The sequence below is a fragment of the Lepidochelys kempii genome, chromosome 15 (assembly GCF_965140285.1).
Source record: "Lepidochelys kempii isolate rLepKem1 chromosome 15, rLepKem1.hap1, whole genome shotgun sequence".
NCBI classification, from domain to species: domain Eukaryota; kingdom Metazoa; phylum Chordata; order Testudines; family Cheloniidae; genus Lepidochelys; species Lepidochelys kempii.
The window spans coordinates 3,942,862-3,969,119 of record NC_136394.1 but is presented as its reverse complement, the minus strand read 5'-3'; the positions used below and the strand labels follow the sequence as shown (position 1 = coordinate 3,969,119).

At 65.0% G+C, this 26,258-nt stretch overlaps 1 protein-coding gene across 4 annotated transcripts in view; it reads right to left on the bottom strand.

Moving 5' to 3' along the window:
• Window positions 1-26,258, bottom strand: part of SMTN (smoothelin) — a 53,069-nt gene that overhangs the window by 5,536 nt on the left and 21,275 nt on the right. The window contains exons 3-21 of one of the 4 annotated variants that reach the window (XM_073313652.2): window positions 25,974-26,134; window positions 25,446-25,539; window positions 23,955-24,033; window positions 23,751-23,848; window positions 22,351-22,444; window positions 21,547-21,884; window positions 20,783-20,849; window positions 17,833-17,934; window positions 16,739-17,419; window positions 15,843-15,919; window positions 8,509-8,667; window positions 7,995-8,070; window positions 7,284-7,448; window positions 5,844-5,906; window positions 5,474-5,534; window positions 4,678-4,848; window positions 4,473-4,596; window positions 3,252-3,403; window positions 1,379-1,548 (exon numbers count right to left, since the gene is read on the bottom strand). In XM_073313652.2, the coding sequence (XP_073169753.1) occupies window positions 1,404-1,548; window positions 3,252-3,403; window positions 4,473-4,596; window positions 4,678-4,848; window positions 5,474-5,534; window positions 5,844-5,906; window positions 7,284-7,448; window positions 7,995-8,070; window positions 8,509-8,667; window positions 15,843-15,919; window positions 16,739-17,419; window positions 17,833-17,934; window positions 20,783-20,849; window positions 21,547-21,884; window positions 22,351-22,444; window positions 23,751-23,848; window positions 23,955-24,033; window positions 25,446-25,539; window positions 25,974-26,134 (2,907 nt within the window). In that variant the 3' untranslated portion in view covers window positions 1,379-1,403. The remainder of the gene's footprint in view (window positions 1-1,378; window positions 1,549-3,251; window positions 3,404-4,472; window positions 4,597-4,677; window positions 4,849-5,473; window positions 5,535-5,843; window positions 5,907-7,283; window positions 7,449-7,994; window positions 8,071-8,508; window positions 8,668-15,842; window positions 15,920-16,738; window positions 17,420-17,832; window positions 17,935-20,782; window positions 20,850-21,546; window positions 21,885-22,350; window positions 22,445-23,750; window positions 23,849-23,954; window positions 24,034-25,445; window positions 25,540-25,973; window positions 26,135-26,258) is intronic. The other 3 variants (XM_073313650.2, XM_073313654.2, XM_073313653.2) reach the window with 3 other exon arrangements.

The following is a 26,258-nucleotide window of genomic DNA, read 5'->3' as shown; positions in this document are numbered from 1 at the left end:
CCGGTGCTGGGGGTAAGGGCTTCTGCCCCCCCATCCCTGCCCACTTTACGCCAGGGGCCCTCTGCCCTGCAGCTCCCCACTCATACAGCTGTGGTGATGCTGTCCCATCCTGCTCCAGGCCAAGGCCCCGTACGGTTCTTTCAATGCACTGAGTCCTGCGCTGCAGCAGAGAGCGGGCGATCACTGCAGTGACATCTCCAGCCTGGGGGGCCCTCCTGGCTCTGGCCGGCTTGGCGCCTAGGTGACCCCGGCCAGCACCTGCTGCTCCCCTTGCTTCCAGCGCCTCTGGAAATGCAGCCCCAGGCAGCTGGTTCCCCCCCTCCCCACCACGGGGCACTCAGGCACAGGCCCGGCTGGGTTTGTGATGGAAAAGCTTGAGGCAGCCTCAGGAGAATCCCTGCCCTTATAAAGACATAGCTGAACCTGCAACGTGCTCAGCGCAGCACGGGGCCCGCGTGCCGGGGAGGCTCCAGCAGGAGCAGAGATGCCCCCAGACAGGCCCAAACACTAACAAGGAGCAGCGTGATGGACGTGCCTGAGTCACACTTTCCAGGCTCCCTGCTCCCATTGCCTGCCCATATATGACTAGGAGGGACTTTGCAGCGGGAGGGCTCGCTCACCTCGCCTGATCCCCGGCTCAGCCTCTGCTCAGCCCCGCAGCCTCACTGCCCTGGGCCGGGGGCTGGGAGCGGGTGCTGGGGACGAGAACTCTGCTCTTGCGGGACACAAAGACTGAGGAAGCACCAGGCCCAGGAGTTCACTGGCCCCCTGGCCTTGCCAGAGGGGAGCCAACCCAACTCAAGCATGAGCAATGGGGCATGGAGGGAGCCACTCTGCCAGCCCTCGATCCAGCCACAGGCTGCTCCAGCACAGTGGGAAGTGTAATTAAAGCAGCAGTTCGGAACAGCCACCCCTGCCCCAGATCCCGGGCTCAGAGAGCTGGGGAAGGAAATCTCGTCAGGGCACCCCTCCTCCTGGCGGGGAGCAGCCGGCCAGGGTCCAAGGCTAAGGCTCAGCCCGAGTTTTACGCTGGGGTGCGATGTCCTCTTCCCCTCCCCAGTCCCCATTCTAGATGCTGACACTCTGGCAGTGTTTCTGGACAGCCCTGGCTGAGGTCAGAGTCAGTCTGGCACCCTGACATCTGGCCTGCTCTCTGGGAAGAGGGGTATGCCCCCTGGACCCTCACCCCACGGATGGCAGGACTCACCCCCTCTCCCCTCACCTTCTGCACAGATGCACCCAGGCCTTGCCAGGTTCACCCCTGCCCTGCCCGCTAGCCCCCAACTCAGCACAGCACAACCAGGCCCCTCGCTGCCCCCTCCTGCCAAGGGCACTGCCAAGCCGGGGCTGGACGGTAGATTGAGAGGAAGATTCTCACCATCGCTCCCGGGGGTGTAAATAGGCTACGACTTTTTGGTTTTTACCAGCCCCTTCTGGACCAGGCAGCGATAGAACTCCTGAATGTATGTGTACACACACTTCCAATCCGGCTCGCGCATCCGGACCATGTCCTCCACGTCGAGCAACTGCGGACAGTCTGCGTGCTTCCTGGGGGCGGGGGGAAAGGGGGAGCGAGTGATCACAGCCCAGTCCGGGGGAGGGAGAGGGGGGAAGAGAGAGAGAGAACAAGAGAAACGTATCAATCCAATTCACATTCCCCTGGTGCCATAACAACGCTCCAGTTCACACATGCTCTGGGGAGGGTGCGTAATGCGGAGGGGGGGGCATTCCCAGGTACCGCTGCACTAATGGCACTGTGAGACTAACAGGAATCGGGGCTACACAAGCACAGCCAGGGGAGTCATAGGTGCGGGAGCGTGAGGTCCAGGCGTGAGGAGATCCAGAGCGGAAGAACAGAGTGAGACAGAGGAGGAGAGGAAGGGAGTGAAGTGCTCTGGCGCCAACCAGTGGTTGAGGAGCGGATTCCAGAGCGGAGCAGCTCTCTATATAGCTGCGTATATAGATGGGGTGGCAGAGGGGAAGGCCCAGCTCCTCCTTGCCTGGCTCCGCTTGGAATCGGTGCAAGAAGCTCACCGAGGGCTAGAGGGGGAGGAAGGGGAAGGGCCACCTGGCTTCCAGGCCGGAGGGATCGATTGCTCTCATGGTCCACGCACCGGTCCCCGTTAAGGCAAAAGGTTTAATTAATAGGAAGGCGGAAGTCCCAGGCACACGCACCTGTTTGCTGTACCCTGTGCGGACTGGAAAAAAGAGCACTTGGGCCCTGGGGAGCTGGCACCCACGCTCCGTCTGGGGCCACCTGGCCCCCAGACATCATCCCCGGCAGGGCAGCCTGCACGGGCCAAGGGAACTCGGAGATCCCCTCCAACACACACACGCACATCCCCAGCCTGCGGAGACACTGGAGGAACTAGCCTGCCACTGAAGGGAAGGAGGGATAGGTGGGTGGATGGATGGAGAGACAGAAGGAAGGAAAGGGGCTGACAGCCTCCAGCTGGACCGGCTCCCTTTTCTCAGCACCTCAGGAAACCAGAAGCAAAAAGGGGGCGCTCAGGAAGCTGCAATAGCGCCCCAGCCCCCGGGGCAGGCCCCAACCCTCGGGGCGGGCTCCAGCCCCCAGCCGCCCGGGCTGCAGCGCTGCACCGCACCAGGGCCCCCACCAGCCTTACCATCCCCTCCCTACTCGACGCCAGTCAAGCCCCAGGCAGCTTGAGGGGCCTCAGCCTGCACAGGTTTTGCTCCAGCGTTCAAGCAGTTAGAAGAGGGGGACGGAGGCAGGGGAAGGGGCTCCGTGCGCCCAGGGTTAGCCAGGGAAGGCCAGCCACTGTCGGTGCTCAGCTGCATGGCGGGGCAGCGGCTGCCGGTTATGGGGAAGGAGCTCTCTGGGGAATCATTCGGTCCCTTGCGAAGGCTGCTCCGGGGCCATCTCAGCGATGCTTGGGGCTCTGAGTGTTACGGGGCGAGAGGGGTTTGGCCCAACATCTCTGCACTGAGCACTGGGCTGCGTTGGCTTCCTATGCACCTGCACGGACGTCGCTTTGCCCAGCGTCAGGCCAGAGCAGCCACGCACGGCATGCTGGGAAGCAGCAGAGCCAGCCTGAGAGCCCCAAGCACGTGGCAGGGCAGCAGGGAGCTGGCTCAGCTCAGAGGAGAGGCAGCCCTAGGGGCACTTGCTGCTTCCCTGCGCCAGCCTTAGCAGGGCAGTGCCATGCTCCTGACCCAATGGAGCTGAGCTCGAGGCAGGGACCCAGCCCCGGCCCGCATTGCACAGTGGGGAGGGGAGGGGGACGTACTCTGCCGAGGAGAAGGCCACCTCAAAGTTGCGGCGGCGGTTCTGGGGCGTCAGCTGTGTGTAGTCGAAGGCCTCGGGGAAGAAGTTGTGGACGAGGGCACAGAAGGCCATGCCGTCGCTCCAGCTGGAGGAGAAGTTCTGGATGTCCACGTGCTGTGGGACAGAGGCAGGGTCAGGAGAGGGAGCAGGCCCCAGCCTGGCTAGGGGCTGGGAGGAGAGCAGGCCCTGGCCAAGAGCCGAAGGGGATGGGGGAGCGGGGTGGGGACTAGGGCCTGATCCAGCCAGGAATCGGGGTGAAGGGGAGGGGAAAGGAGAAGCCAGCCTGGCCAGGAGCTGTAGGGGAAGGAGGGTGGGGATGAGCAGGGCCTGCTGCTGCTAGGAGCCCTGATAGGACTGCCAACTTTCTAATTGCAGAAAACTGAATACCCTTGCCCTGCCCCACTCCCTCCTTCACCCTCCCTCCTGTCACTCGCTCTCTCCCACTCTCGCTCACCTGCTCAGTTTCACCAGGTGCAGGAGGGGGTGAGGGCTCCGACTGGGGATGCAGGCTCTGGGGTGGGGCCAAGGCTGATGGGTTTGGGGTGCAGGAGGGGGGCTCCAGGCTGAGGCAGGTGGTTGGGGTGTGGGAGGGCTGGCTCTGGGCTGGGGGTGCAGGCTCCGGGGTAAGGCCAGAAATGGGGGGTTCAGGGTGTGGGAGGGAGCTCCGGGCTTGGGAAGGGGGTTGCAGTGTGTGTGTGGGAAGGGGGGCAGGGGCTCTGGGGGGAGGGGAGGGGGTCCCGATGTGGGCTCTGGGCAGTGCTGACTTCAGGCAGCTCCTGGAAGCGGCTGGCATGTCCCTCCTGCTCCTAGGTGGAAGGGCCAGGTAGCTCTGTGCCCCTGCTCTGTGCTCCCATTGGCCACACAGTTCCCAGCCAATGAGAGCCAGCGCCTGCAGGCAGGCGCAGCGCACAGAGCCCCCCGGTGGCCCCTCTGCCTAGGAGCAGGTGGGACATGCCAGCCACTTCCGGGAACCACGCAGAGCCAGGCAGGGAGCCTGCCAGCTCCACTGCACCGGCACCACCACCAACCAGACTTTAAACAGCCTGGCCAGCGGTGCTGACCGGAGCCTTCAGGGTCCCTTTTCAACTGGGTGTTCCGGACCTGGCAACCCAAGCCCCAGAGGATGGGGGGCAGGGAGTGGGCCCAGCCTGGCCAGGAGCTGCAGGGGAAGGGGGGCACTGACCTCATAGCCCCGGGTCTTCGCTCTGCACCAGTCCAGCAACATCTGCTTGATGCTGTTGGCGTTGGGGACACCGAAGCTCGAGGAGCGCTGCACGGCGACCCGCGACATGGCCGGGCTCGAGGGGCTACGGGGAGCACACACAGCATGTTGGTTGACTTCCCACGGCATCGGCCCACCCCAGCCCAGCCGCACCCAGGGCCCTCACCTCCCGCTCTCCTTCTCCAGCTTCTCGATCATGGCCTTCCGCGCCTGTGTGGCCGACGTCTTGGGCAGGCTCTGAGCCTTCAGCAGCTCCTTCTTCTTCTCAGCCTGGCGCCGCTCCAGAGCGGCCAGACTGCCCTGGCGCGAGCTGCTCTCGTCCTCGCGGTCAAAGATGCTGGGAGAGGGAGAGAGACAGACTCAGCATGGAGGGAGGTCTCTGTTCAGCAAGGTCCCAACAGCACCCGGGGAAGGGGTGCAAGGATCTCTTCAACTCTGCCCAGGGGGGCCGAAGGAGCAGCTGCAGCTCCCCAGACTCAGCTGCAGGCGAGGGTGCTCAGCCCAGGAATGCAGGCCCAGAGGTCTCAGTTGGGCCCCCCAAACCGGGGGGAGAATCTGCCTTCATGTGGCAGCGACGACACTACTCAGGGTTGTGGGAGCCTTAAATCAGTGGGGTCCGAGATCCCCAAGTGACAGGCACCGGGTTCTCCTGGCCCTCCAACAGTGCACTGGACACTCCGCCACATGGGACATCACAAGACCCCCAAAGGCTGACACTCCGCAGGACTGCTGGAAGGACAGGTAGCAGGCTGGGTGACAGCAGCTGCTCTGCGGGGTGGAGAGTAGCCAAGGTCGCTGACCTTTGAGGACACCGAAATACAATGGGTAAAGGCCTGTGCCACCCATGGATCCCAGCATGGGGGGCAAGCGGCCCACACTGAGCTGCCTTGCCTTTCTCCACCTTCCCCAGGGCACAGGAGCTCTCCCAGAGGGCACTGCCCATTCAGCAGGGGGTCACTCACCTGCCCACCTTCTTGGATGAGGAGCTGTAGGAGGATTTGGTCTGGACGAACGTGCTGCCATCTGCAGAGGCAAGGAGAAGAACCTCAGACACTGAGGGAGGTAGTGGGAGCTGTCTTTTCCCTGTGCCTGGCGCTGCCCAGAGGCGCTGCAGCCTGCTTCCACCAGGGCCCAGCACCAACGGGCAAGTGGTTGCCCCTCCCGCCCATCCCAGGACTGAGCGCTCAGTGCCAACGGGCAAGCGGGTGCCTGCCCCCCCCTCCCCCGGGGCTGAGCGCCCAGCACCATTGGGCAAGCAGGTGCCCCCAGAGGAAGGGGGAATTGCCACCAGGCGGCAGGAGAGCAGGCCAGAAGGGGGCAAAAGGCCCTTACTCTCTGATCGCTTTGTGTAGCTCGACTCCACTGTTGTCATACGGGAGGTTCTGGTGCCGTCGTCTGCAAAGGGAGGAAAAGACAAAGAAGGGTCAGCCAGGGTGGGGTGAGGCCAACACCTACAGCACCCGCCCCTGGAGAGGGCAGGGCCAGACGGACGGCATGGCTGCAGAGAGGCAGCTGAGCGAGGCCAGCAAGCTCCGCAAAGGCCAGGCTGATGGGCGTGTGTGCAGCAGGCTCCAAAGACAACACAGAGTACGGGGCAGAAAGAGGCAGGGAGGCCCAGCCTGGCGGCAGGAGATGCAGAGAAGGCTCTGCCCCAGCCTGAAGAGAACAGGCCAGTGGCAGTGAACGAAAGGAGCAGAGGCAGTATGAAGCCAAGGCAGGCTTCTCCAAGGAGAGCGCCACCCAGCCAGAGCCTGGCCTGGCCGGGAGCCAGAGCAGTTGGTGGAAGGGCCCATGTGGCCAAGCTTCCTTGTATGCCTTAAAAGGCAGGTGGCAACAGGAAGGAACCGTAAGAGCCAGGGCTCCTTGAGCCACAGGCATAGGAAGGAAGGTGCAGCTGAGGGCAGGGTGCACAGGCCAATGGGGGAGAGAACAGTCCCAGCCCTGGGGGGAGGAGGGGGCTGTGCTGGACAGAGCCCCTTGGGCAAGGCTTGCTGGAGGAGCTGGCCGCCTGAGTTCATGCCAGCCTGGGCAGCGGCTGCTGGCAGGTAGAGGAAGCGCAGGAAGGGACAGGTGAGGCCAGGGATGGCTCCAGCCAGCCAGGGAGGCCCAGCTTTAACCAGGGGCCCAGTTACAGACCCATGACCACTCCAAAGGCTCCATGCCCACCATGCCATGGGCTGTGCTCGCTGGGGGCTCCCCATGCAGGCCCCATGGTTGGTGTAGTCCTGTGCCCCAGGCTCCACACTGGCCTACTCCAGCTCTCCCTGAGCTGGCATGTCCCTGGAGCCATCCTGGGAAGCAGGGAATTCTTGGCACAGAGGCTGCACCTCCAGAGCCCAGCAGACTCACAGCAAGGCAGAGCACATGCATGCTGGATGCTCTCAGCGGTGGGGAGCCAGGCCCCATGGCTGCCAGCTGTCCTGGATGGCTGGGCCCAGGAGCCCTTTTTCAGAGTGAAGCCCAGGCAGCCAAGCACCGTCTTCACAGGGACAGCGAAGGCAGAGAGAAACAGAGAGAGACTGCAAGAGCAGGGGCTGCGCCTTGGGAGATGATCGAGAAGAGGCCAGCAGAGACTGGCAGGCACCCAGAGACAACCCTGTGCCAGGGTGGCAGAGAAGAGATCAGCAGAGAGGGCCCCTGCCAGGGTGGCAGAGAAGAGATCAGCAGAGGGGGCCAGTGCTAGAGTGGCACAGAGCGGGCTGTGCTGGGTGTGAGCGGGACCAGGCTGAGAGATCAAGCGGTAGTGCTCAGTGGCCTTGCAGGGCCCCTTACTGGACTGGACGAGGCGCTCAGTTTTGGTGAGTGTGTGGCGGGCTGAACCATCAGCCGACTGGGCGCTCTGCTGGGTGGTGGTCTCGGTGGCCTGGGCTGCCTTCCCCGCCGCAGCCTGGTTCTTCATCTCCTGCAGCCGCTGGCCCCGCTCCTTGTCCCGCTGCTCTGCAAATGCACGCGGGCGATGGCGTTAATGCGGAGATGAGGGCACAGGGGGCGATGGATGCTGCCCGGCATGGAGCCACCACAGCCTCTCTGGGGTGCCCAGCCCAGTCCATCCTCTGCTCCACGGTCCAGGAGTCAGGGCCCTGTGGGGAACTCCTTGCCCTGACAGAGCCGGAGACACAGCAGGAGGGATGGGGACGTTCTCCCAGCCAGGCCCCTGCTGCTCCTCGCCCATGATGCTGCCTTGCCAGATGGCGCCATGGCTATGGCACTGCAGAGACTCACACACTATGATCCGCAAAGGCTACAGAGCCTGCCTGCCTCCATGGCCAAGCCCCTCCCTGGGGTAGGGCCCAGACGTCCCCATGCCAGCTCAGGTTTCGGTAGCACGGCTCCTGGCTCTCTGACCCCCCGTCTGCTGCTTCCATTCCACAGCCCTGCCAGCCTGCTGCCAGGGTCAAGGTGCCCACCCCCAGCCTACACAGGCCCTTGGGTGAGCCCATGGCTCCCCCAGCCACCAAGACCCGGGGTCCCATGAGCAGCTACCTCTCTTCCTCTGGCGCAGCTCCCGCATGGCAGTGCGGATCAGCCGTCGCTCCTCGAAGTCCGACGTCTGGTCCAGCTGCCAAGGCAAGCGCGACACCAGCAACCTCAGCAACCGTGGCCTCATCCCCTGCCCCACAGCCAGCCCCAAACTCCACCATGGCCTCACCCCCCAACCCTGCCCCACCGCGGCCTCAGCCCCAACTCCACCACAGCCTCGCCCCCACCTAGGGTGACCAGACGTCCTGATAAAATCGAGACTGTCCCGATTTTCAGTTCTTTGTCCCGCGTCCCAACCAATGCACGATCCGGACGCCATTTGTCCCAATATTGCGGCTTTGACTGCTTGGGCACTTTTTTTTTTTTTTTTGCGGGGGGGGGCTTCCCCCATGTGTCCCGATATTTTGTCTGTTTCATCTGGTCACCCTACCCCCACTGCCCCCTCAAACCCAAGCCACCGCCCGGCTGGGGTAGCTCAGCCAGAGGCAGAGGGCAGGCTCAGCCAGGCCCAATGTACCATCTTATCCAGCACGTCCTCCTCCTCGATCCTGCTCAGCTCCTCAGCGCTCAGCTTGCTCCTCTTCTCCGGCTCCCTCGCCTGGGCCTTCTCCATCCCATTGGGCAGCTCCGGCTCTGGAACCAGCACCTGGGGCTGCTGCGTCAGCTCGGCCTCCATCTGCAACAAGAGGGGCCAATGTCGAGAACCTCCTCCCCGCTCCAGAGCGCCCTGCCCTGCCAAGGGCCCGGGCAAACCCCACGCATACATCCCCCGGCCCCACAGGGAGAGCAGCTCCGGGTGCTCCCCCCAGCCAACAGGCCCAGCTCCCAGCGCTGGGGGGGCGCATGCCCACGAGCAGCGCGGACTTGGTTTTCCACCCCTAGTAAAGGGTAGCTCCAGTACTACCGTGCCCTCAGCGCCAGGCTGGGTATTAGCTATAGGCTGACGAGAGGGAAGAGCGCCACCTACTGCATTGCCAATGCCACTGCCCGACCATCCGCCCAGCTCCCGCTACCCACCGAGCCAGGCAGTACCAGCAAGCCCAGCAGAGGCTCCATCTGCCAATCCTCTACACCCACACAACAGGCTGAACTGTCCTGCCCTTCCCTAGCCGCCCCCACCCCACTCCATAAGTAGAGCTCTGTTGGGGGGCAGCCCTGACTATCTCCATACACAGTGGGGATGTGACAGACCAGAGGTCCCCCGGCAGGCCAGTGCAGGAACAGAACCCAGGAGTCCCGTCTCCCAGTCCTGGGCTTCTGCCACTGAGCCACATGTGACAAAACAGGAATATTTTGTAATCTTTTTAGGAGATCTATTTGTGCCTCAGTTTTCCCCTATGTGCTGGACTGTCACTAGCATGTGGAAAAGGGCTGCTTGCACTCTGGGCAGGCAAAGAGACAGATATGGGTGTTGCCTAGCTGTCTGGGCCCTAGGTTCAAGTTCACGGTGCTCTGGAGAATACAACAGCAGATCCAATTACCCAGACGCTGACACCGAGCAAGCAAGGACCCAGAGGCATATGGACTTCCCCACCTCCCAGCAAGGGGGCCCCCCAGCATTTCCCCAGCTCGGAAACAGGGGTCTGGAGAGGTGTGAGCTGGGGGACAAGCGTTGGCTGCTAGTGGCAGTCAAGGGGGCTCTGACCTGAGATTTGGACCAAGGTCAGACGGACAGAGAGCCAGAGTTCACTACAGCTTGGCTGGGCGCCCCAGAATGGATGATGTTTTACCCCTCCTTCCTCTGGGCTACCCCAAGGCCGTCCTGTGCTGTGCTCCGAGTGACTAATAAACCTGACGGGCTTGACAACACTGCGAGTATCACTGCACAAGCTGGACGAGGTGCATGCTTTCCCCAAGAGCAGACAAGTCCCCCTCGGCTGTCTCAGCGGGACTCGCTGACTAGAGCTGATGGGGTGGAGCAGGGGGGCTGCAGGCCCAGAGGTCCAGTCGGAGGAGGAGGGGAAGCCACGTGGCTTCCCCTGGAGGAAGTGAGAGACGCCGGGGATCTGGCCCATGGAAGGGTTCCCTCCCAGATGCTGTTCCAAAGCTGGCCCTAGCTCCAATCCTGTGGCTCCATGACACCATGGACACCACCCCACACCACCAGAGCCCAGCAGCCTGGTGCAGTCCAGCCTGTGGGGCAGACATGTACTGCTCCTGTGGATGGGCAATTCCTTCCCTACCCTCAACTCCTGCTCTCCGCCTCAAAGGGCACGCGGAACCCTGCAATGGGAACGGAGGAGTCAGGGACAGGGCTACTGTCAAGTTTCATGGTAACCCTAACACAGGCATGAGGGTCCAATCAGCCCATCCAAGATCCGCAGCAGTGAGTACACACGTCAGGCAGCCCAGATACACCCAGAGAGCAACGGCTGCCCGCAGCAGGCAGGCCCCACTGCCCAGTGAGCAGGGGCGCTGCCTGGGGCAGGCGGGTGGGCTGGGCAGCAGGCACCGTGGAGCCAGGGAGGTCAGCGCCCGCCTCTGCTCCAGCACAGGATTTCCAGGGGGATTAAGAGGCTTATCGGAAAGAGGATCCTGTGCTGGGGATCAGGAGCTGCCCTGGCAACGAGGCCAGGCCCAGCCTCTTCTGAACAATCATGTGGTGCCAGCTCCTTGTCAACACAGCTCCCAGCTCGGGCAGCCGGCCAGGCCTACAGTAGCACCGCAAAGGCCTGTGGGCAGGGGCTGAGGTCAGCTGTGGGGCTGAGACCACACCTGCTTGCCTCCATTCGCACACCCCCAGCAGAGCTTGGGCACCCCGGCGCTGGCCGCCTAAGGGGCCAGCTCTCAGTAGCCCCGTTGGAGCAGGGTGCCCTCCATGGCAGGACAGGATGGGGCAGGAGAGCCAGGCAGGCCAACCTATACAGCACTGCTGCCCTCTGGCTCTGCTTGGACCCAGCCCCCCAGGCTGGGCGTGACGGCCAGCAGCGCGGCCTCTCTCTCTGCCCAGCTGCTTGCTGGGGGTCAGTTCTCTTTGGTTAAAACACCAGGGGACCAAGGGCTGGGACTTCCCACCAGCCCTGGGGGCAGGGGTCGACCAGATGCCTAGCGCCCTTGGCAGGAGGCTGGCCTCTGTGGCCAGGGCTAGTGGTAGGCAGGCAGCGATGGGAGGAACCAACCCTAGGGCAGGGTCTAACGCCTTGTCAGCCGGGCCCGCTGGGCTGTGTGCACAGCAGCCCCACTAGCCCTGGTGCTCTGGCAGATTATCCCTGCAGGGGCCACACCCAGATCCAGGCAGCCCCGCGCCTCCCTGCCCAGCGGCCAGGGGAGACCCCGCTCACAGCGACAGCCTCGAGCAGCTCTGACACGGCACAGTGCCCCAGCACTCGCCGGAGGGCGCAGCTCCCTGGCTGGGCTTGGAGCCGGTGTAAGGAGACCCCAGGCCAGCTGTTCCTGCAAACAAACACGGGCAGGCAACAGCACCCACCACAACAGGCTGCTCCAGATGGCATGTCAGCAATGCGAGGCAGGCGGCCCGGATTGGCTCCGGGTGATGGGAGCCTCGGCTGGCACAGGTCTCCCTCAACTGTAATCTCCTGCCACAGCTACAGTTAATCCCCCGTGAAAATGCACCTGCCTGGGCCAGCAGCAGCTGGCGCCAGCTCTGGGGCTCCCCCGCAATAGCTTCCCTTTCCCCAGGAGCCAAAGCTCGGGGAAGGGCCGACAGGAGTACAGGGGCCTCACCCAGCCAGCTCCAAGCTGGCCGCCTGCTGTGGCCCTAACAGGGGGAAGGGTATGGAGGTGCCGGCACTGAGTACCCAGAGCAGTTTTGCAGCTCAGCCAGCAGGGGCAGGCCAAGGCTTCTGCCCAAGCAACATCTGCCCACCCCTGCCTCCTTCCCCCTTGGAGGGAAGAAGGGACCCAAGACACAGCCAGCCAACGCTGCCCGTGGGACGGGCTCTCGGGGAAGCTGTCCACTGGAGGGAGTGGGCCTGCCACCCTGCCTTCCCCTGCCCAGTGCCCGCACACTCACAAGGCTGTTGCCCCTGGAGAGGTGCACAGATGACTGCCTGCGGGTGCTGGAAAAGGTGGGCGGATGGGCCACGGGGCTGCTGGGCTCCTCGGTGCCCGCAAAGTGGGCACATGGATCTTGGGCCTCCAGGAAGAGGGTGCTGGGGTCTTTCTCCTCCAGATCCTGGGCTCCCAGCCAGAGCGTGAGCACCTCCAGCTGCCGGCCGAGGCGCGCCTGCTCTGCCCGCAGCACCAGGTGCTCCTCCTTCAAGTCGTTGAGGGCGTTGGCCAGGGGCTGCAACTGCTGTAGAGCCTCCTCCAGGCGCCTCTCAGTGGCCAGCTGGAAGGCCTGGAGGTCCAGCCGGATCTCCTCCACCGTCGCCTCCCGGGCATTGTCCAAGCTGGGGAGGTGCACCCCCGGCATGATGCTGGTGGGGGATGGGATGCGGGCACGGCAGGGCCCCTCGCTGCCACGCCGCAGGCTCCCGGGGTGAGACACAGTATGGTCAAGGTCCTCTCGCTGCCAGCTCCGGGCGGTGGGCTCTGCAAGCTCCCAGCTCTTTATAGGGGCTCTTGGGCGTTGCCCCTCCCCGGGGCTGGGCTTTGTGTTCAGCCCCGCTATTCTTATCGCACAGGCCGGGGCCGGGCAGAGGGGCTGACACAGGAGCCGGATGGGGAGGTGCTGAACTTGGGACGGTTCCCAGAGCAGGCCGGGCAGTGATGGACTCGGGCCAGGTGGCCAAGCCAGGACATGCAGCTGGGCATGGGGCAGTCACTGAGCATGCTGCCTCCCCACCCCAACGCACAGCATGGGCTCCCCCTGAGCTGCCTCCCGGGGTCTAGCCCTCAGCAAACGGGGGAAGGGCTCAATCAAAGGTAGAGAGGGCTTGGATAGAGCAGCCCAGCCCCTGCCATGCTGCCCCACGCCTTCACCTCACCACCCCCCATGCTGCCCCCCACCACACTCACCCCCAAATCCCCCAGCCCCAGCCATGCTGCTCCCCACTGCTCCCCCAGACCAGCGCCCAGCTGTGCCACCCCCTGCACCCCAGCTACCATAGGCCAGCACTAGTGTCCCCTCCCAACACCCTAAGGAGGGGGAGGCAGGGCCTTTAGCCCGTAGCCCTGCAGTTCCTTTGGGGAGGGGCAGACTCCTAGCGCCACTCATGCCCATCCAGGCAGTGCTCCCAGCCCCCGTCCTGTGCCCTGACAGGGCCAGCTCCTCACCCCCGCACCAGCCCCGCCGTGCACAGATCTCCCCCGCAGGAGGGGATGCCTCCACCTGGACCGGCGCTGCCCAGCCTGCGGGCAGAGAGAGCACAATGCAGAGAGGAGCTGGCTGCAGGTCCAGGCTAGGCCTCCATGGGCCATAGGGGCAGGATTTCCTCTGGAGCGGGGTAAAAGACACAGTTCCCCAGCGGGGCTGCCTACTCCGCTTGGGAGTCCTCAGTGGGTCCCCGTCTTCGCCCTATGCCCTCCCACACCCCACAAAAGGCTCTCCCTCCCTCCCCACCCTCCCCCCCCATGGCCTCGGTGTGCACAGCCCAATGCCAGCGTTGGCAGGGACGCTGTCCCCGTCCCACCCCCACACCAGGCCTGCTCCACCCACCGGAACCAAACCTCTCTGCCCCACCAGCTGTTGCCCCCTCTCCGGGGGCTCCATGGCAAGCAAGCCAAGCAGGCAGCTCCAGCCCCACCAGCTGACTCTGCTCTGACACCAGCTCGCCTGGGGGGCACTGAGCACCTGGCAGGGCTGGTAAATAAAGCATCAGCCAGGCAGATCAGGTTCCCAGGCAGCGAGCGGCAGCAGGAGTGAAGTGCCCCCCCTCAGCCCGCCCCCTCTAGGGCCCAGGAGCACGCAGCGCCCTCCGCAGGGGCCCCTGGAATAAAGCACCCCCCAGCAGCCACACTGTTCACCCTCCTCATGGGCACCTGAGAGCACGGCCCCCCTGGTCCCCCGCCCAAGTGCACTCCATGGCCTTGGCCACCCGTACCTGGAAGAGGTCGTGGGCTGCTCCTCCTGCCCTCTCCCCTGCGGACAGCCTCAGCGCACACCTGCCAGCTGCACTCTCCCACCGGGCAGACGCAGCTCCCCAGCCCTGTGCCGGCCACGCTAATACCTTAATGAGAGCTGACGGGCCGCAGCCGGGCCACGGGGCCGCGTTAGCTCATTAGTGCGGGAGAAACCGCCGGCCCCCCCACGCCCAGTAAGAGCTGTCCCTGCAGAGCGCACGGCTCCCAGAGGTGCTGCCCTCCTCCCCCAACCAGCCCCGTGGATGCCGCTCAATCCTGACCCACAGTCCCCCTCTGCTCCCTCAGGGCAGGGTGCAGGAGCCCCAGGGTTGCATGTGGTGGCTGGGCCAGAGCCCATGTGGCTGCTCCTGCAGGGCGGCCCCCCGAGCGTGGCTCCCACGGGGGTCCTGGACACAGAGTGGCCGAGAGCCGCAGACTCAGCTAGAGCGGGGCTGGCTCAGCCCCTCCTCCAGCTCCAGGGGCCAGGTGGGACATGACTCTGGTGCTGCACCTCCTGGGGAAAGGGAGATGCAGACAATCCTGCCACAAGGGGGAGCCACCCACAGGGGCACGTGCCAGGCCTGGTGCCATCCTGGGCCCCACGGCCGCTGGACCTCGAACACCACTGCAGCCTGGCCCTGACGCCTTTGTTTTTCCTAAACACTGAAACATGCCTGAGTGCTCAGCATTACCCTACATGGCCAAGAGCGCCAACCATGCCGGGCCAGCTCAGGGCCCAGCCACACGCACCCACCCCCGCCCCTCTCTTCCCACTTGGAGGCACGCGCCTGGCCACACACACCCGCCCCCCACCCTGGGGACACGTCCAGCTGCACAGGCCTGCCTCCTCCAGGGGTGTGCGCCCGGCTGCATGTTTCCCTTAGCTGGCTCCACTCCAAGGGCCACCCCCCCACACACACACATCCCCCTACCTGGGTCACATGCCCGGTGCACACACCTCCCCCCATCATCCCCCCAGGTGCACGCCTGGCCACACACAGGAATCCCAGCTCCAAGCAGCTGCCTAGGGGCTAGGTGGCCACTCCCTGACGCCAGCCAGCTCTGACCCCTAAAAGGAAGGCAGGGGGGGAAGAGGTCCGTTTTCCAGTCCTTCCCAAGAATCCCCCTCCGGAGCCATGATGGGCAGGGTCCGGCACGGGCAGCTTCTTGCTGCACCCAGCGGGGTTTGGGGCAGAGGTACCACCCCACACTCTGCGGGGCTCTGGGGTCCTGTCCCGTGGTTCATGGGGTCATCTGGCCCCATGTGACCCCAGAGTGAGGCCAGGATCCCCAGAGGGTATGGGGGGATGGGGACACTCCTCACACTGGGCTGCCACCCCTCACACAGACCACACCATCACAGAGCTCCTGGAGTAACACTGCTCTGACCTGGCCACCGGGGAGGGCAGCCACAACAGCTCCCCACCAGGCGCTCGCCGGGCTCAGTTGCAAGCCCCCAAATACACTGGGGGGCTGGGGACAGGCCTGGGCCAATCCCAGCAGGGAGCCACAGGGCCCATGGATCTGATTTCACAGCAGAGCCAGTGGAGGCCCAGGGATTTGTTTCCCTCCCCACCTCCTTCACACAGCCAGAGCCCCACAGTACCTGGCACCGGCTCTTTGCCCCCTGCTCCCCCGGACCCAGCCAGCCAGGGCTGGCAAACTCCTGCACCTGCCGGCTCAAGGGCTGAAGCATCCTTCCCTTGCGCAGGACAGGGCGACCGCACTGTTAAAGCGCCCACCCCCCCAGGTACAGCCTGCACCACAGGAGGTGCCCAGGTGGCACCTGGCATAGAGTGCGGCAGGGCAGGACTCAGAGGCCTGCAGGGACAGCAGCGCTGGCTGGATCCATAGCCCTGGCGTGCACGCGGTGTGGGGGGGGCTCACCTTGCTGGCCGTGCTGACCCTGCCGGTGCCAGTGCTGCTGATCCGGATGGGCGAGCTCCGCAGCCCCAGGGTCAGCTCTAGGAAGGGAGGGCACAAGAGTAGAGGCTGGCAGCCAGCAACGGCCGCGGCTATCTCAGCACTTCCCCCACCCCCAACAATCGCACTCGTGCCAGCACCCCACGGAACCATACAGGACTCAGATCCGAGCCCCCCGCCCCCACCTGCCGAGCCATAGAGGACACAGCCCCCAGCCCTCTCAGAGCCCATGCAGGATCTGGGCAGAGTCCATTCCCCGAGCGCCAGGGCTCACCATGCAGAGCGAAGCTCACCCTAGCTGATGGCACAGCTGGCCTCTGCACAGGGAAGGTCCAGAGACACAGGGAACCCCCAGCACCGGCAGGGGACTCCCCAGCAGGGAACCTGCCTGCTCCACAGTGAGGGGAGCCGAGGCGCTCCCCAGCTCTGGGGCAGGACTGGGAGGGATCCCTCCCTGGGGGTTAGGAGCAGAACAGCCAGGGGACCCAGTGCCCAGGGAGCGTCCCACAGCCCTTCAGCTGGAGCCGAGACTCCCTTGGCTGGGACAAGGGGCAGCCAGCCCTGGGGCCATACAGCCCAGCTCCAAGAGCGAGTAAAGGCTCTGTTGATTTCCCGTGAGCCCCACTGAGCTGCCCTGGGGAGAGAGGGAACTGTGGGGCATCCTAGCGTGGCAGAGGGACCCCAAGCGGGCAGCCAGGCGGGGGCCAGGGCTAGGCTGCACCCCCAAGGGCTGCAGAGCCAGCCCCACCTGGGCATGCTCAGCAGCGGCTGTCCTTTGCTCCCAGCTCTCCCAGGAGCACAGCTGTGAGACCCACACGTCGCGAGCTCAGCCTGACCGCCGTGGCAGCTGTGGAACCTACCTGCCCGCTGGCTGCCCGGTGTGCCCACGACGCGGCTGCTGAGGGGCTGGGCCCTGCCATCCTTGATCTCGATGGTGAAGAGTGTTTTCATGGGGTCCTCGTCCCTGGCGCTGGCCTTGGTGCCGCAGGCAGGAGGCTGGGGCCGGGCCGGGCGGCTGGGCAGAGAGGCAGCGTGCTGGGCGCCAGGCTCCTCTGTGCCGGACGAGCTTCCCTCGGTGTTTTCAATGGGCCTCTGGGGGGACGTCAGCAGGCTGCCCTGTGATTGGCCAGCCTGGCTCCTCCCCACAGAGCTGCCCTCCTCTTTAGGGCAGGCTGGGCCCCCGGCAATCGCAGCCTCTGCCTCCAAGGAGGAGGTGCGGCGCTCCGCACGACTGCTGGCTGGGGGGCCCCCCGAGCCCTCCTTGACTCCCCGGAGGGCAGCATGGCCCAGTGGCGCTGGGCTGAGTCCGCACCGGGGACCGCTGGGTAAGTCTGCTGTGCACTGGGCACTGCCTGCCTTTGAGCCCCAGGCACCCTGGGGGCGCAGGAGTTGCTGCTGCAGGACCCAGGAGCCTTTGCCAGGGGTCTCCCACTTCTGGCTGCAGGACCTGGGACCAGGCTGGGCCAGGGAATCTGAGGTGAACTTGCGGACGCGCTCCCGCACCGAGTTGGCTCTCTGGAAGGGCTGCTCCCGTGCGGGCTCTGGAAGGGGAGACAGGAGCCGAATGAGGACTTGAGCGATTCACCCTCCCTTGGGCACAGAGCCTGACTGGCACTCGTGCACTTTGCCCGGGAGGGGCCGCGTGGCATCCTCACCCCCAGCTCAGTCAGGTTTCAGGAGGACCCTGCCAGCCCATTACCCCAGGATGGGGAGTGGAGAGGCAGCCTTGCACCAGCTCTCATGCCACCAGGGCAGGTGCCACATCCCATAGGGCAGCTGGCATGCTCTCTAGAGAAGCCAGGGCTGGGGTTCCTTCCCACTGCACCCCTAGAGCAGCAGCGGGCAGTGTCACAGAGAGCCCCTCCCAGGGGCTGCTTCTGAGGGAAGGATATGGGGTAGAGCAAAGGCCAGGGAGCAAGGAGGGCACGTTGGATGCAAGGGGAGAGGGCATTACCTGTGCTGTGGGCCAGGAGCGGGGAGAATGGCGCAGATGGCATGTGGGTGTGGCGGGAGAGATCCTGGCGGGCAGGGGTTCCTGGCACATCATGGGTGGGCGCTGCCAGCCACAGTGTTTGGGAAGGACCAGTCCAAGGTAGCATTTTCAGAGATGCAGAGAGCCCAGTCAAGGAGAGCCATGTTATAACAGCAGCACCCTGCATCACCTCTGAGCACAGCAACCTGAGGCCCGCCCCACGGCCAGGGCAGCCGGGCCCCCCTGTCGCAAAGCCAGGCAAAACCCCCATGGCTGCCCTGCCCCACAGGTACCCAGCTCTCAGCCAGGGGTGAGTTAATCTGGGCCAGCGCAGGCCCACGGCCAGCAGAGGGCACCAGACTGCAGCCCTGCCCCCCAGCTCTGGAGCACACAGAGTCCCCAGGTGGGGCAGCCTGGGGCAGACTCAGGGACAGTGCCCACGTTCCGCCCGCCGCCCCCCTCCAAGGGCGCTGCCAGGCTGGGAGAACCTGGCCAACTTCCTGCAGAGGCGCCCGAGGAGTGCAGGGTTGGCTGCAGAACCAGCCCCTTTGCACGGACTGCATTCGTGCCCCCACTGCCTGGGCCTCCAATGAGCACCCCGCCTCACCAGCTCGTGGCACCAGTCCTGGGCACTGCCCGGGGAAAGCCCACCTGCAGGGGTAGTCGTGAACGGCTGCCCTGGGAACCTGGCTCCAGGGGTTACACTTGGCCAAACCAGGGCCCCTGCCCCTCCAGAGCACAGAGAACAGCGCTGTGCCGCCAGACACCAGCGCCCCCATGCCCTCCGCTGCGACTGGCCGCGCCACACAGACTGGGCTGGGGGCTAGTCCAGCAGGCCACGCTGCCAGGGCGCAACCCTGTGGGGAGAGCCAAGGGGAGGGGCTGCCATGGGGTCTGCGGAAGTTGTCCCCCTTCCCAGAGCAGCGATCACAGGCGATCTCTTGCTCCATGCGCTGCCCTGGCACTGTCATCCCCAGGACCCCCTGCTCTCGGGCAGGGACACGGGCACCGCAGCACCTGCCTGGCACCACGCAACAGGCTCACACAGCGGGACGCTGAGCCCACCTCAGCCAGGCCCCAGCCCAGCCAAGGAGTCACCCTCTGTTTGGAGGCCTGGGGGCTTGACCCACTTCTACAGGAGTCCCCATCACAACCATTAGACCCCTCTTGGCCATGGAGAGGGGCCTGACCGGAGTCAGGCATGGTGTGGTGCCTGTCCCTGCTCTGGGCAGACCCCAGGACTGTAGGTCTCCAGGCCTTCTCCCTGCCCCTCCTGCTCACCCCCTTCGCTCCCGCTGCCAGGGAGTCTGCACCCTACGCCCGGCCTTGCTCAATGCCTGGGGGCAGCGCTTGCTGGGCCTTATCCCCCTGCCCCATTGGCGAGGGCCCCTGCCTCACTCCCCTGGCGCAGGAAGCTCAGGGGTGCTGTCACAGAGATGATCCCCCCCGGGAGGGCACTGGAGAAGGACTATGCTCAACGACCCCTGCTCCACCTGTCCTGCAGGGAACTCCCGGCTCATCTCAGCCCCTCCCTGGCCTAGCGGAGACCCTGGCAGGCTGAGTCGGGGGGCTGCCCAGGGCCAGGATCTCAGCTGATTCCTCCAGCTCCCTGGGCTCCCCAAGCCGCAGCAGCCAGCGCACAATGGGGAGAAGCCTCGGAGCTGCCTGGTACAGCAGGCCTGTGCTATGAATCGAAGCGCAGGGCAGTCCCCCGAGCTGGGAGCCTGGCTCCCCCGCTAGGCCTGCTAAGCCGCCTCCAGCCAGCAGTGCGAGGTGGAGGGCCAGGAGAGCACAGAGCGGTGCTGAGCCACCAGCCTTATTGGGCTAAAGAATGTAAAAGGCCGGAGTTTGCTGCACACACGGATTCCCTTTCATGGCCCTGCAGCAGCCCAGCGAGCAGCCAGGAGATGTCAGCAGCACCAGCCCAGCCCGCTCCCACATCAACCGGGGCAGCTGATGAGCAGGGTCAGGGAGGGGCCACAGGCCTGAAACCCCCATCCCGTCCCCAGGGGCAGGCACCCCCTCAAGGACTCCCACGCGGACATGGACCAGTCTCCCAAGGCACTGCCATGTCTGTGCCCCCTGCCTTCACTCTGCACCAGGAGTGGTTTGGTTTTGCCAGGGACGCTTGTCCCACCCCAGGAGGCGGGGGGGGGGGGGGGGGAAGAGGAGAGAAGAGGGCATCCTCCTCCTCGAGCACAGACCCGGCCAGGAGCCCAGAGGTTCATCACAGAAGGCTCAACTCCTTCAAACAGCCAGACTGGAGCAAGGAGGACACAGGCTGTCCAGGAGTGCCAGCAAGGCCACTCCGCCTCCCCCGGAGGGCAGCACTGAGCTGGGAGCCCACAGCGCCCCCTACTGAACTGCCTTGGCACTGCTGCAAGAAAGCCCACAGCTCCGCCCACCCACACCACCCACCTGGAGGGTGGCACCGCCGCAGGGAGCGCCGAGCAACTCTGCAGCCAGCACAGGGGGAAGCACTGCTGTGGGGCGGGGGGCGTGCAGCATCCCCGAACAAGGCAGTTCATGGCACGGCCACACTGGAAGGGGCACTTCTGTGGGGAAGTTCACAGCCCCAAGGGGGAGACTGGCACAGGGGAGCTCCAAGCACCCCCCAGCAGATGCATTGCTGGGTGTCTGCAAAACACCCCCAGAGAGGGGTCCCGCCAATGGAACAAGTCAACATGGCCAGCAGGGAGCTACTGTGGAGAAGCTCGCAGCGCCACTGGAGAGGGGGCACTGTTGCAGAGAAGCTCGCAGCCTCGGTGCCCCAGCATACAAGGAAGCCCTCACTTGGTGCAGGAAGGTCCATAGACACTAGTGACAGCACCATCTACCGGTGCAACTCCCGGCAGGGGCTCCCCGACCACAAGGCCCCAGCCAGGCACAGCAAGTGCTGGGGGGAGGGGATGGCGCCGCACTTGCATCTTACCAGCTCGCGTCTTGTTGGCAGTGCTGGCTGGCTTCTCGGGCGCTTGGCTTTTGACACAGGAGCTGACCTGGGGAAAGGGAGAGGAGGAGTGTAGGGTTAGTCCCAGCAACTCCTCAATCTGACAGGTGCCAGATGGTGCTGGTGAGAGGTGCTGGGTAGTGCCTGCCCTTCCCCCCTCCCCTGACTCTGCCCATCCCCCTGCCCATCCAGCCCTACCCCTCCCACCCCCGGCTCTGCCCACCCCCCTCGATCCCACCACGCAGCTCCCTGCCAATCCAGCTCTGCCTCCCTCCCCTGGCTCTGCCCACCCCCCCTCGATCCCACTGTTCAGCCCCCTGATAATCCAGCCCCAGCTCCACTGATGTGCCTCACTCCTGATCTGCAGCCCCCTGCCATGCCACTCTGGGACCTGGAAAGGCGAGGGCTGACCTTGCAGGGCACAGGGTAGTTTTGTGTCTCTGATAAAAGGGGACGTGTTAAGACCCAGACTCATTTCGCTCACGTCCTGTTTCAGGCCTGGAAAGCGGGTCCCTGTGGCGAGCGGCTACCGGGCTCCCCCCATGTGCCGCCTAGCGGTCAGCATTGGTAGTGCCCGGCTCAGCCCTCCAGTCACGTCTGCCACATACAGCCCGTGGGCTCCGCTAGGGGGAGCGGCAGGTGCCGCACTCTACCCGCCAGCCCGCAGGCCCAGCGGAGAGGGCAGCCACAGCCCGGTCCTGGGCACCGTTCCTCAGGCCCCCCGGGAGGGGCGGCTGTCTCGTTACCTGGCTGCTCTGGCTCCTGTTGCTGGGCAGCCTCCGGCAGGTCTCCTCCGCTGGGCAGCTGTCGCCCGTGGTTGCAGGTGCCTCTTGCTGCTCTGGCTCCCCCTGGCTGGGCTCCCCACTGCCCCCTGCCTCTGGCTGGCCGAACCCCTCGCCGTCCCCCTCCTGTGCGCAAGGGCTGGTCAGGCTCGCGCAGGGCTGCTCTGCCCCTGGGCTGGGCTCAGGGCTCTGGGAGCTGCGCTCCGGGGGATCGGCTCTCTGCTGTGGCTCCAGCTCCGAGGACGAGGAGCAGTGCGGGGGAGGCAGCGGGTCCAGGAGCAGCAGGGTCCCCGAGGCCGGGTCTGCAGGGGAGAGAACCAGCTTCTTATGGGGAAAAGTCCCCCCACCCTCCTCCACAGCTAAACAGCCCCCACCAGCCCCTCCTGAGTGCGACCACCGCACTGGGGCAAACCCTCTCCCACGGCTCTCTGCCACACACCTTCTGCCATGCCCAGTCCCTCCAGGGCAAGACCCCTGCTTAGGACCCAGCAGCAAATGGGGTGCTGCCCCAACCACACACTGCAGCCTGGGAAAGGGGCTGCTGCCCCAGTCCAATGCTCCCTGCCAGAGAGAGAGCAGGCAGGGCCACTGCTCCCCACACAGTGCAGCCCCTACAGGCCACAACCCCATTGGGCAGGGCATAGTGGGGTCCCACTCACCCCATCCCGCTAGGGGAAGAAGGCTGTGGGATGGGACGGACGCGGCATTCCGGGGCAGGACTTTGCCTACGGAAATTGGGCCCCGGTGGCAGGATTTGCATGGACTTACCCTGGGCATCCGGTTTCTGGGGCTCTCTCCTCTGTTCACTGCGTAGCTCCCGGATCTTAGCCCGGATCTGCTCCCGCTCCTCCAGGTCCTCTGGCTGTGTCCAGGGGACAGGAGAGTGAGCACCAGGACAGCCAGCCAGGCTGCCAGCCCCCGCAAGAGGGAGCACCCAGCTGAGGGCCCCTTTCCAGGCTGTCCCTGCCCAGTCCCCAGCACTGGGCGTTTGCGTTAGCCCTGCTTTGACCCTCCCTCTGGAGAGTTCCCAAGTTGCCCCCAGGCGGGCCTGAGGCCTGCAGTGGGTAGCCTGCACGACTCCTGAATGAAGACAGAGATGCTGAGAACCTGGCCAGCCCCGAGTCCAAGGGGGGGACATGGGCTTCCCCTGGGGAGGGCTCAGTGCTCCCCACAGCCCGACCTGCCCTGTTGGCAGGGACATACAGGCCACCCTCTTATACATCTCCTCAGGAGCCTGGAGCAAGCCCTCAGCAGCTTGCCATGCTCCTCTGGGGGGGCAGGTTCGAATCCAGCCCAGGGAGAAAGTGGCTGGAAGTCCCCAGGGCGACAGAGAGAGGGCTCAGCCCAGCTCCCACCACCCAAGCCAGCCCTTCTCTCAAAGATGGGGGGGGGGGCAAGAACTGAAGAGCCCCAGGAGGCTGATCTCTCAAGTGCTCTCTGCAGGGCTGGCGGGGGCCGGGTATGCAGGCAGGACGGGTACGTGGGCAGGGGAGGGTACGCAGGCAGGCCACTTGGGCAAGGCTGGCCCTGCCCCTGCTGCCCTTATCCAGCAGGAAGGGAGCTCCCACCAGTCCCCAGCGCTTGGGTCACACAGACAGCGAGCATGCAGGGCAGCTCTCAGGCTAATGCTGGCAGGCCCAGCACCTCGGGCAGGAGCAGAGCAGCTGCAGGGGCAGCTCCCACAAGCCCTGGCCAGGCAGAGGAGACTTCAGCCTCAGCTAGTCTCTCCCCACGCCCCACTCCTGCTTTCAGGAAGAAAGCTTCAAGGTCCCACTGGCACAGATCCCCTTCCCACGTTGCTGCCTGGAGCAGCTGTGGGAAACCCACCTGCCCCAGGGCCAAAGCCCCACCCCCCAGGGCTCAGGGATGGCAGGGTGGGACCGTGGTGATTACCCATGGGGCTGTGGGGTCCCAGGGATGCAAGAGGGAGCAATGGCACCCAGCAACACTGGGCACCCTAGAGGGCACTGAGGGTGCGTGGGGGGAAGCCTGGGACAAGATGGAGCCAGCCCAATGCCCAGCACGTGGGGGAGACTGCCCCCAAGTGTAGTGATAGCACATCTGGGCGTGGGCACATCCCCCGGCTCACTGCAGAGCCCTGCACTAATACACTGCACAGAACCCTCTGCCCCAGGCTTCCCAGTTCCTGCAGAGCCCCCCCCACTCACCACAGAGCTGCCCCCGTCCGGGCTCTCCTTCTCCTTGAAGGCCAGGGGCTCATTTTCCCCTTTCCGGCTGCCGTGGGCTCTCCCTGCCGAGGCTGCAGCTGGAAGGGAGGAAGGAAGGAGCCGATTAACGAGTAGCTGGCTCGGGGCAGCGCCAAGCTAGGCCTGTGCAGAGAGCCAGGGGAGGGGGTTGCGCCAGGGCCGTACCCTCAATCTCCTTGGCCCGCAGCTTGCGGATGGCGGCCCGGATCAGCTTGCGCTCCTCGTACTCGCCGGCTCCTCGCAGCTGTGGCAGAAAGGGACACAACATGGGCTCTCACAGCTCCACGGCCGCCCCAGGCTCCTGGCACGATGGGGGAGGGAGCGCCCAGGCTCGGCTGCAGCCCACTCCCACACGGGCCAGGTTGGCTCAGCAGCCGCCAGGAATCCTGTCCAGGCGTATGATCCGCCGGGCACAGTGCAGGTTCCCAGATGACCCTCTGCAGCTGCTCCATGCATGGGCACCAAGCTCGCCCTGCCATACCAGGGCCAGGAAGGGAGGGAGCACAGAGCAGGTTACAATGGATGGTTGGGAGCCAGGACTCCTGGGTTCTAGTGACAGCTCTGCCACAATCTCCCCATGGTACCTAGGGAAGGCCTTGCCTCAGTTTCCCCACGGTTAGGTGGTCAGGCGCCACCCCTGGGGAACAGAGCTCCAGACGCTCTCACTGAACGCTGCCTACTGGGTGCAAGAGTGGGAGGTGCAGCACCTGCTGGGGAGGAGCTCACACTCCAGGCAAACTAGCCGGCAGCCTCTTCCTCCTGCCCACCCCCCCACGCCAGTGGGAGACTAAACCATCTGCATCCTCCTCACCTCCCACCCACCAGGACACTGGAGCCCTAGACTCAGGTCCCCTTGGCGGGACACCCTCCACTGCCCTGCTCCTTCAGCTCTAGCCCCCCAAGAGGCAGACCTCAGAGCATGCTAATCAACAGCTGGCTCTGCCCACCGCGTGGCCATATGCACAGCTCTGCCCACCAGCCATGCCCAGAGGCAGGGGCTGTGGCAGTGGTAGGCCTGGGTCGTGAGAGGTCCCAATCTCAACTGCTCCATTGGCACTATGGCAAGTACCCACCGTGCTCCTGGCACCAGGGTCTCCAGCTCTCTGCGCCTTGCCAGCAGCCTGCCCGGCACTGCTCAGGAACTGCCTGGCCACGGCTCCCCTGCACACTGCTCAGACAGGGTAGCTGATGGGAGCGGAAGGCAAAGGGACATGGAAGATGTGGGAACAGAGGAGAGTGAGCAGATGGGAGAGGGCGCTGAGGAGACCAGGGGACCCCTAACCAGAGCGTGCGAGCAGTAGCAAGTGTACAGCAATGGACCCGCCCCCTGGCCTGTTTTACCAAGGGGAAACTGAGGCACAGAGAGGGGCAAGGACATACTCGCTGTGTGACCTTGGTTCAGGTTAAGGGGCACAGCTGGGAACAGAACCCTGGAGTCCTAGCTCCCCATCTCGTGCTTGCCTGCTCTGATCACAGGAAAGGAGAGGGAGTGGCAGGAGCTGAGCTGGAAGGCAGCAGGCACCCTGGCTGGCACCAGATCCTCCCCACTCCATGCCCAGGGCATAGTGCAGACCTTCCTCCAGGAACAGAGCCAGAGCAGGGTCAATCCCTCCCCTAGAGGGCAGCCAGCAGCCCACGCCCTAGAGGGCAACTCACCAGAGCCGTCAGCTCCTCCACGTCCGTGATGGAGTCGAGCTTCCCAGAGAGCAGTGCCAGGGATTTCTGCTGCTCCTCCTCCAGCCGCTGAGACCTGCAGAGAGACAGTCTGACAAGGGGCACGCAGGCTGCTGGCGGGGGGCAAGTGTCCCACCTGGTGTAGGCTGGGGAATGGGGCTGTCCCCCCAGTGCCAGAAATCAAAGTGCACCCTCAGCTTCCTGGTGGTGCACACAGGGAGGGGCCAAGACAGTATGATGCCAGGATGGGGGCACTTCCCCTAAGCCGAGCTGTAGCTTCTCCTCTGAGGGGACCAGGGGCACACACAGGTCCCACAGCAGGAGGAACAGGTATCCAGGGAGCAGCATTCAGCCAGCACCGAGCTGCCTGCCAGGAGCACTGCCATCCCCACTGGGAGAGGCAAAGACTCTGCTCCCCATAAACCTGGCCCATTGGGCTCGAGAGGGCAGCTCAGCCCTGCCCACAAGGTGTGACAGAGCCCACAGCCCATGCCCTGCCCCTGCACTCACCGCAGCCAGTTCTCCTTGTTCTCCTGCCGGTGGCTGCTGCGCTCCGAGCGGAAGCGCTTGGACGCCAGAGCCTCCTCGTCCCGCTCCAGCTCCTGGCGCCGCAGCTCCCGGATGGCCGAGCGGATCTGGCGCCGCTCAGCAAGGTCCAGCGTGGCCTCCAGCTGGGGAGCAGAGCAGAGAGGGGAGGTCACCCAGGGACGGACAGAGCCTGCTATTCACCCAGCCCCCTTCTCCCAAGGGAGCTGCGCTCAGTGCCACCACCCGCCGTGCCACCCCCGCCTGCAC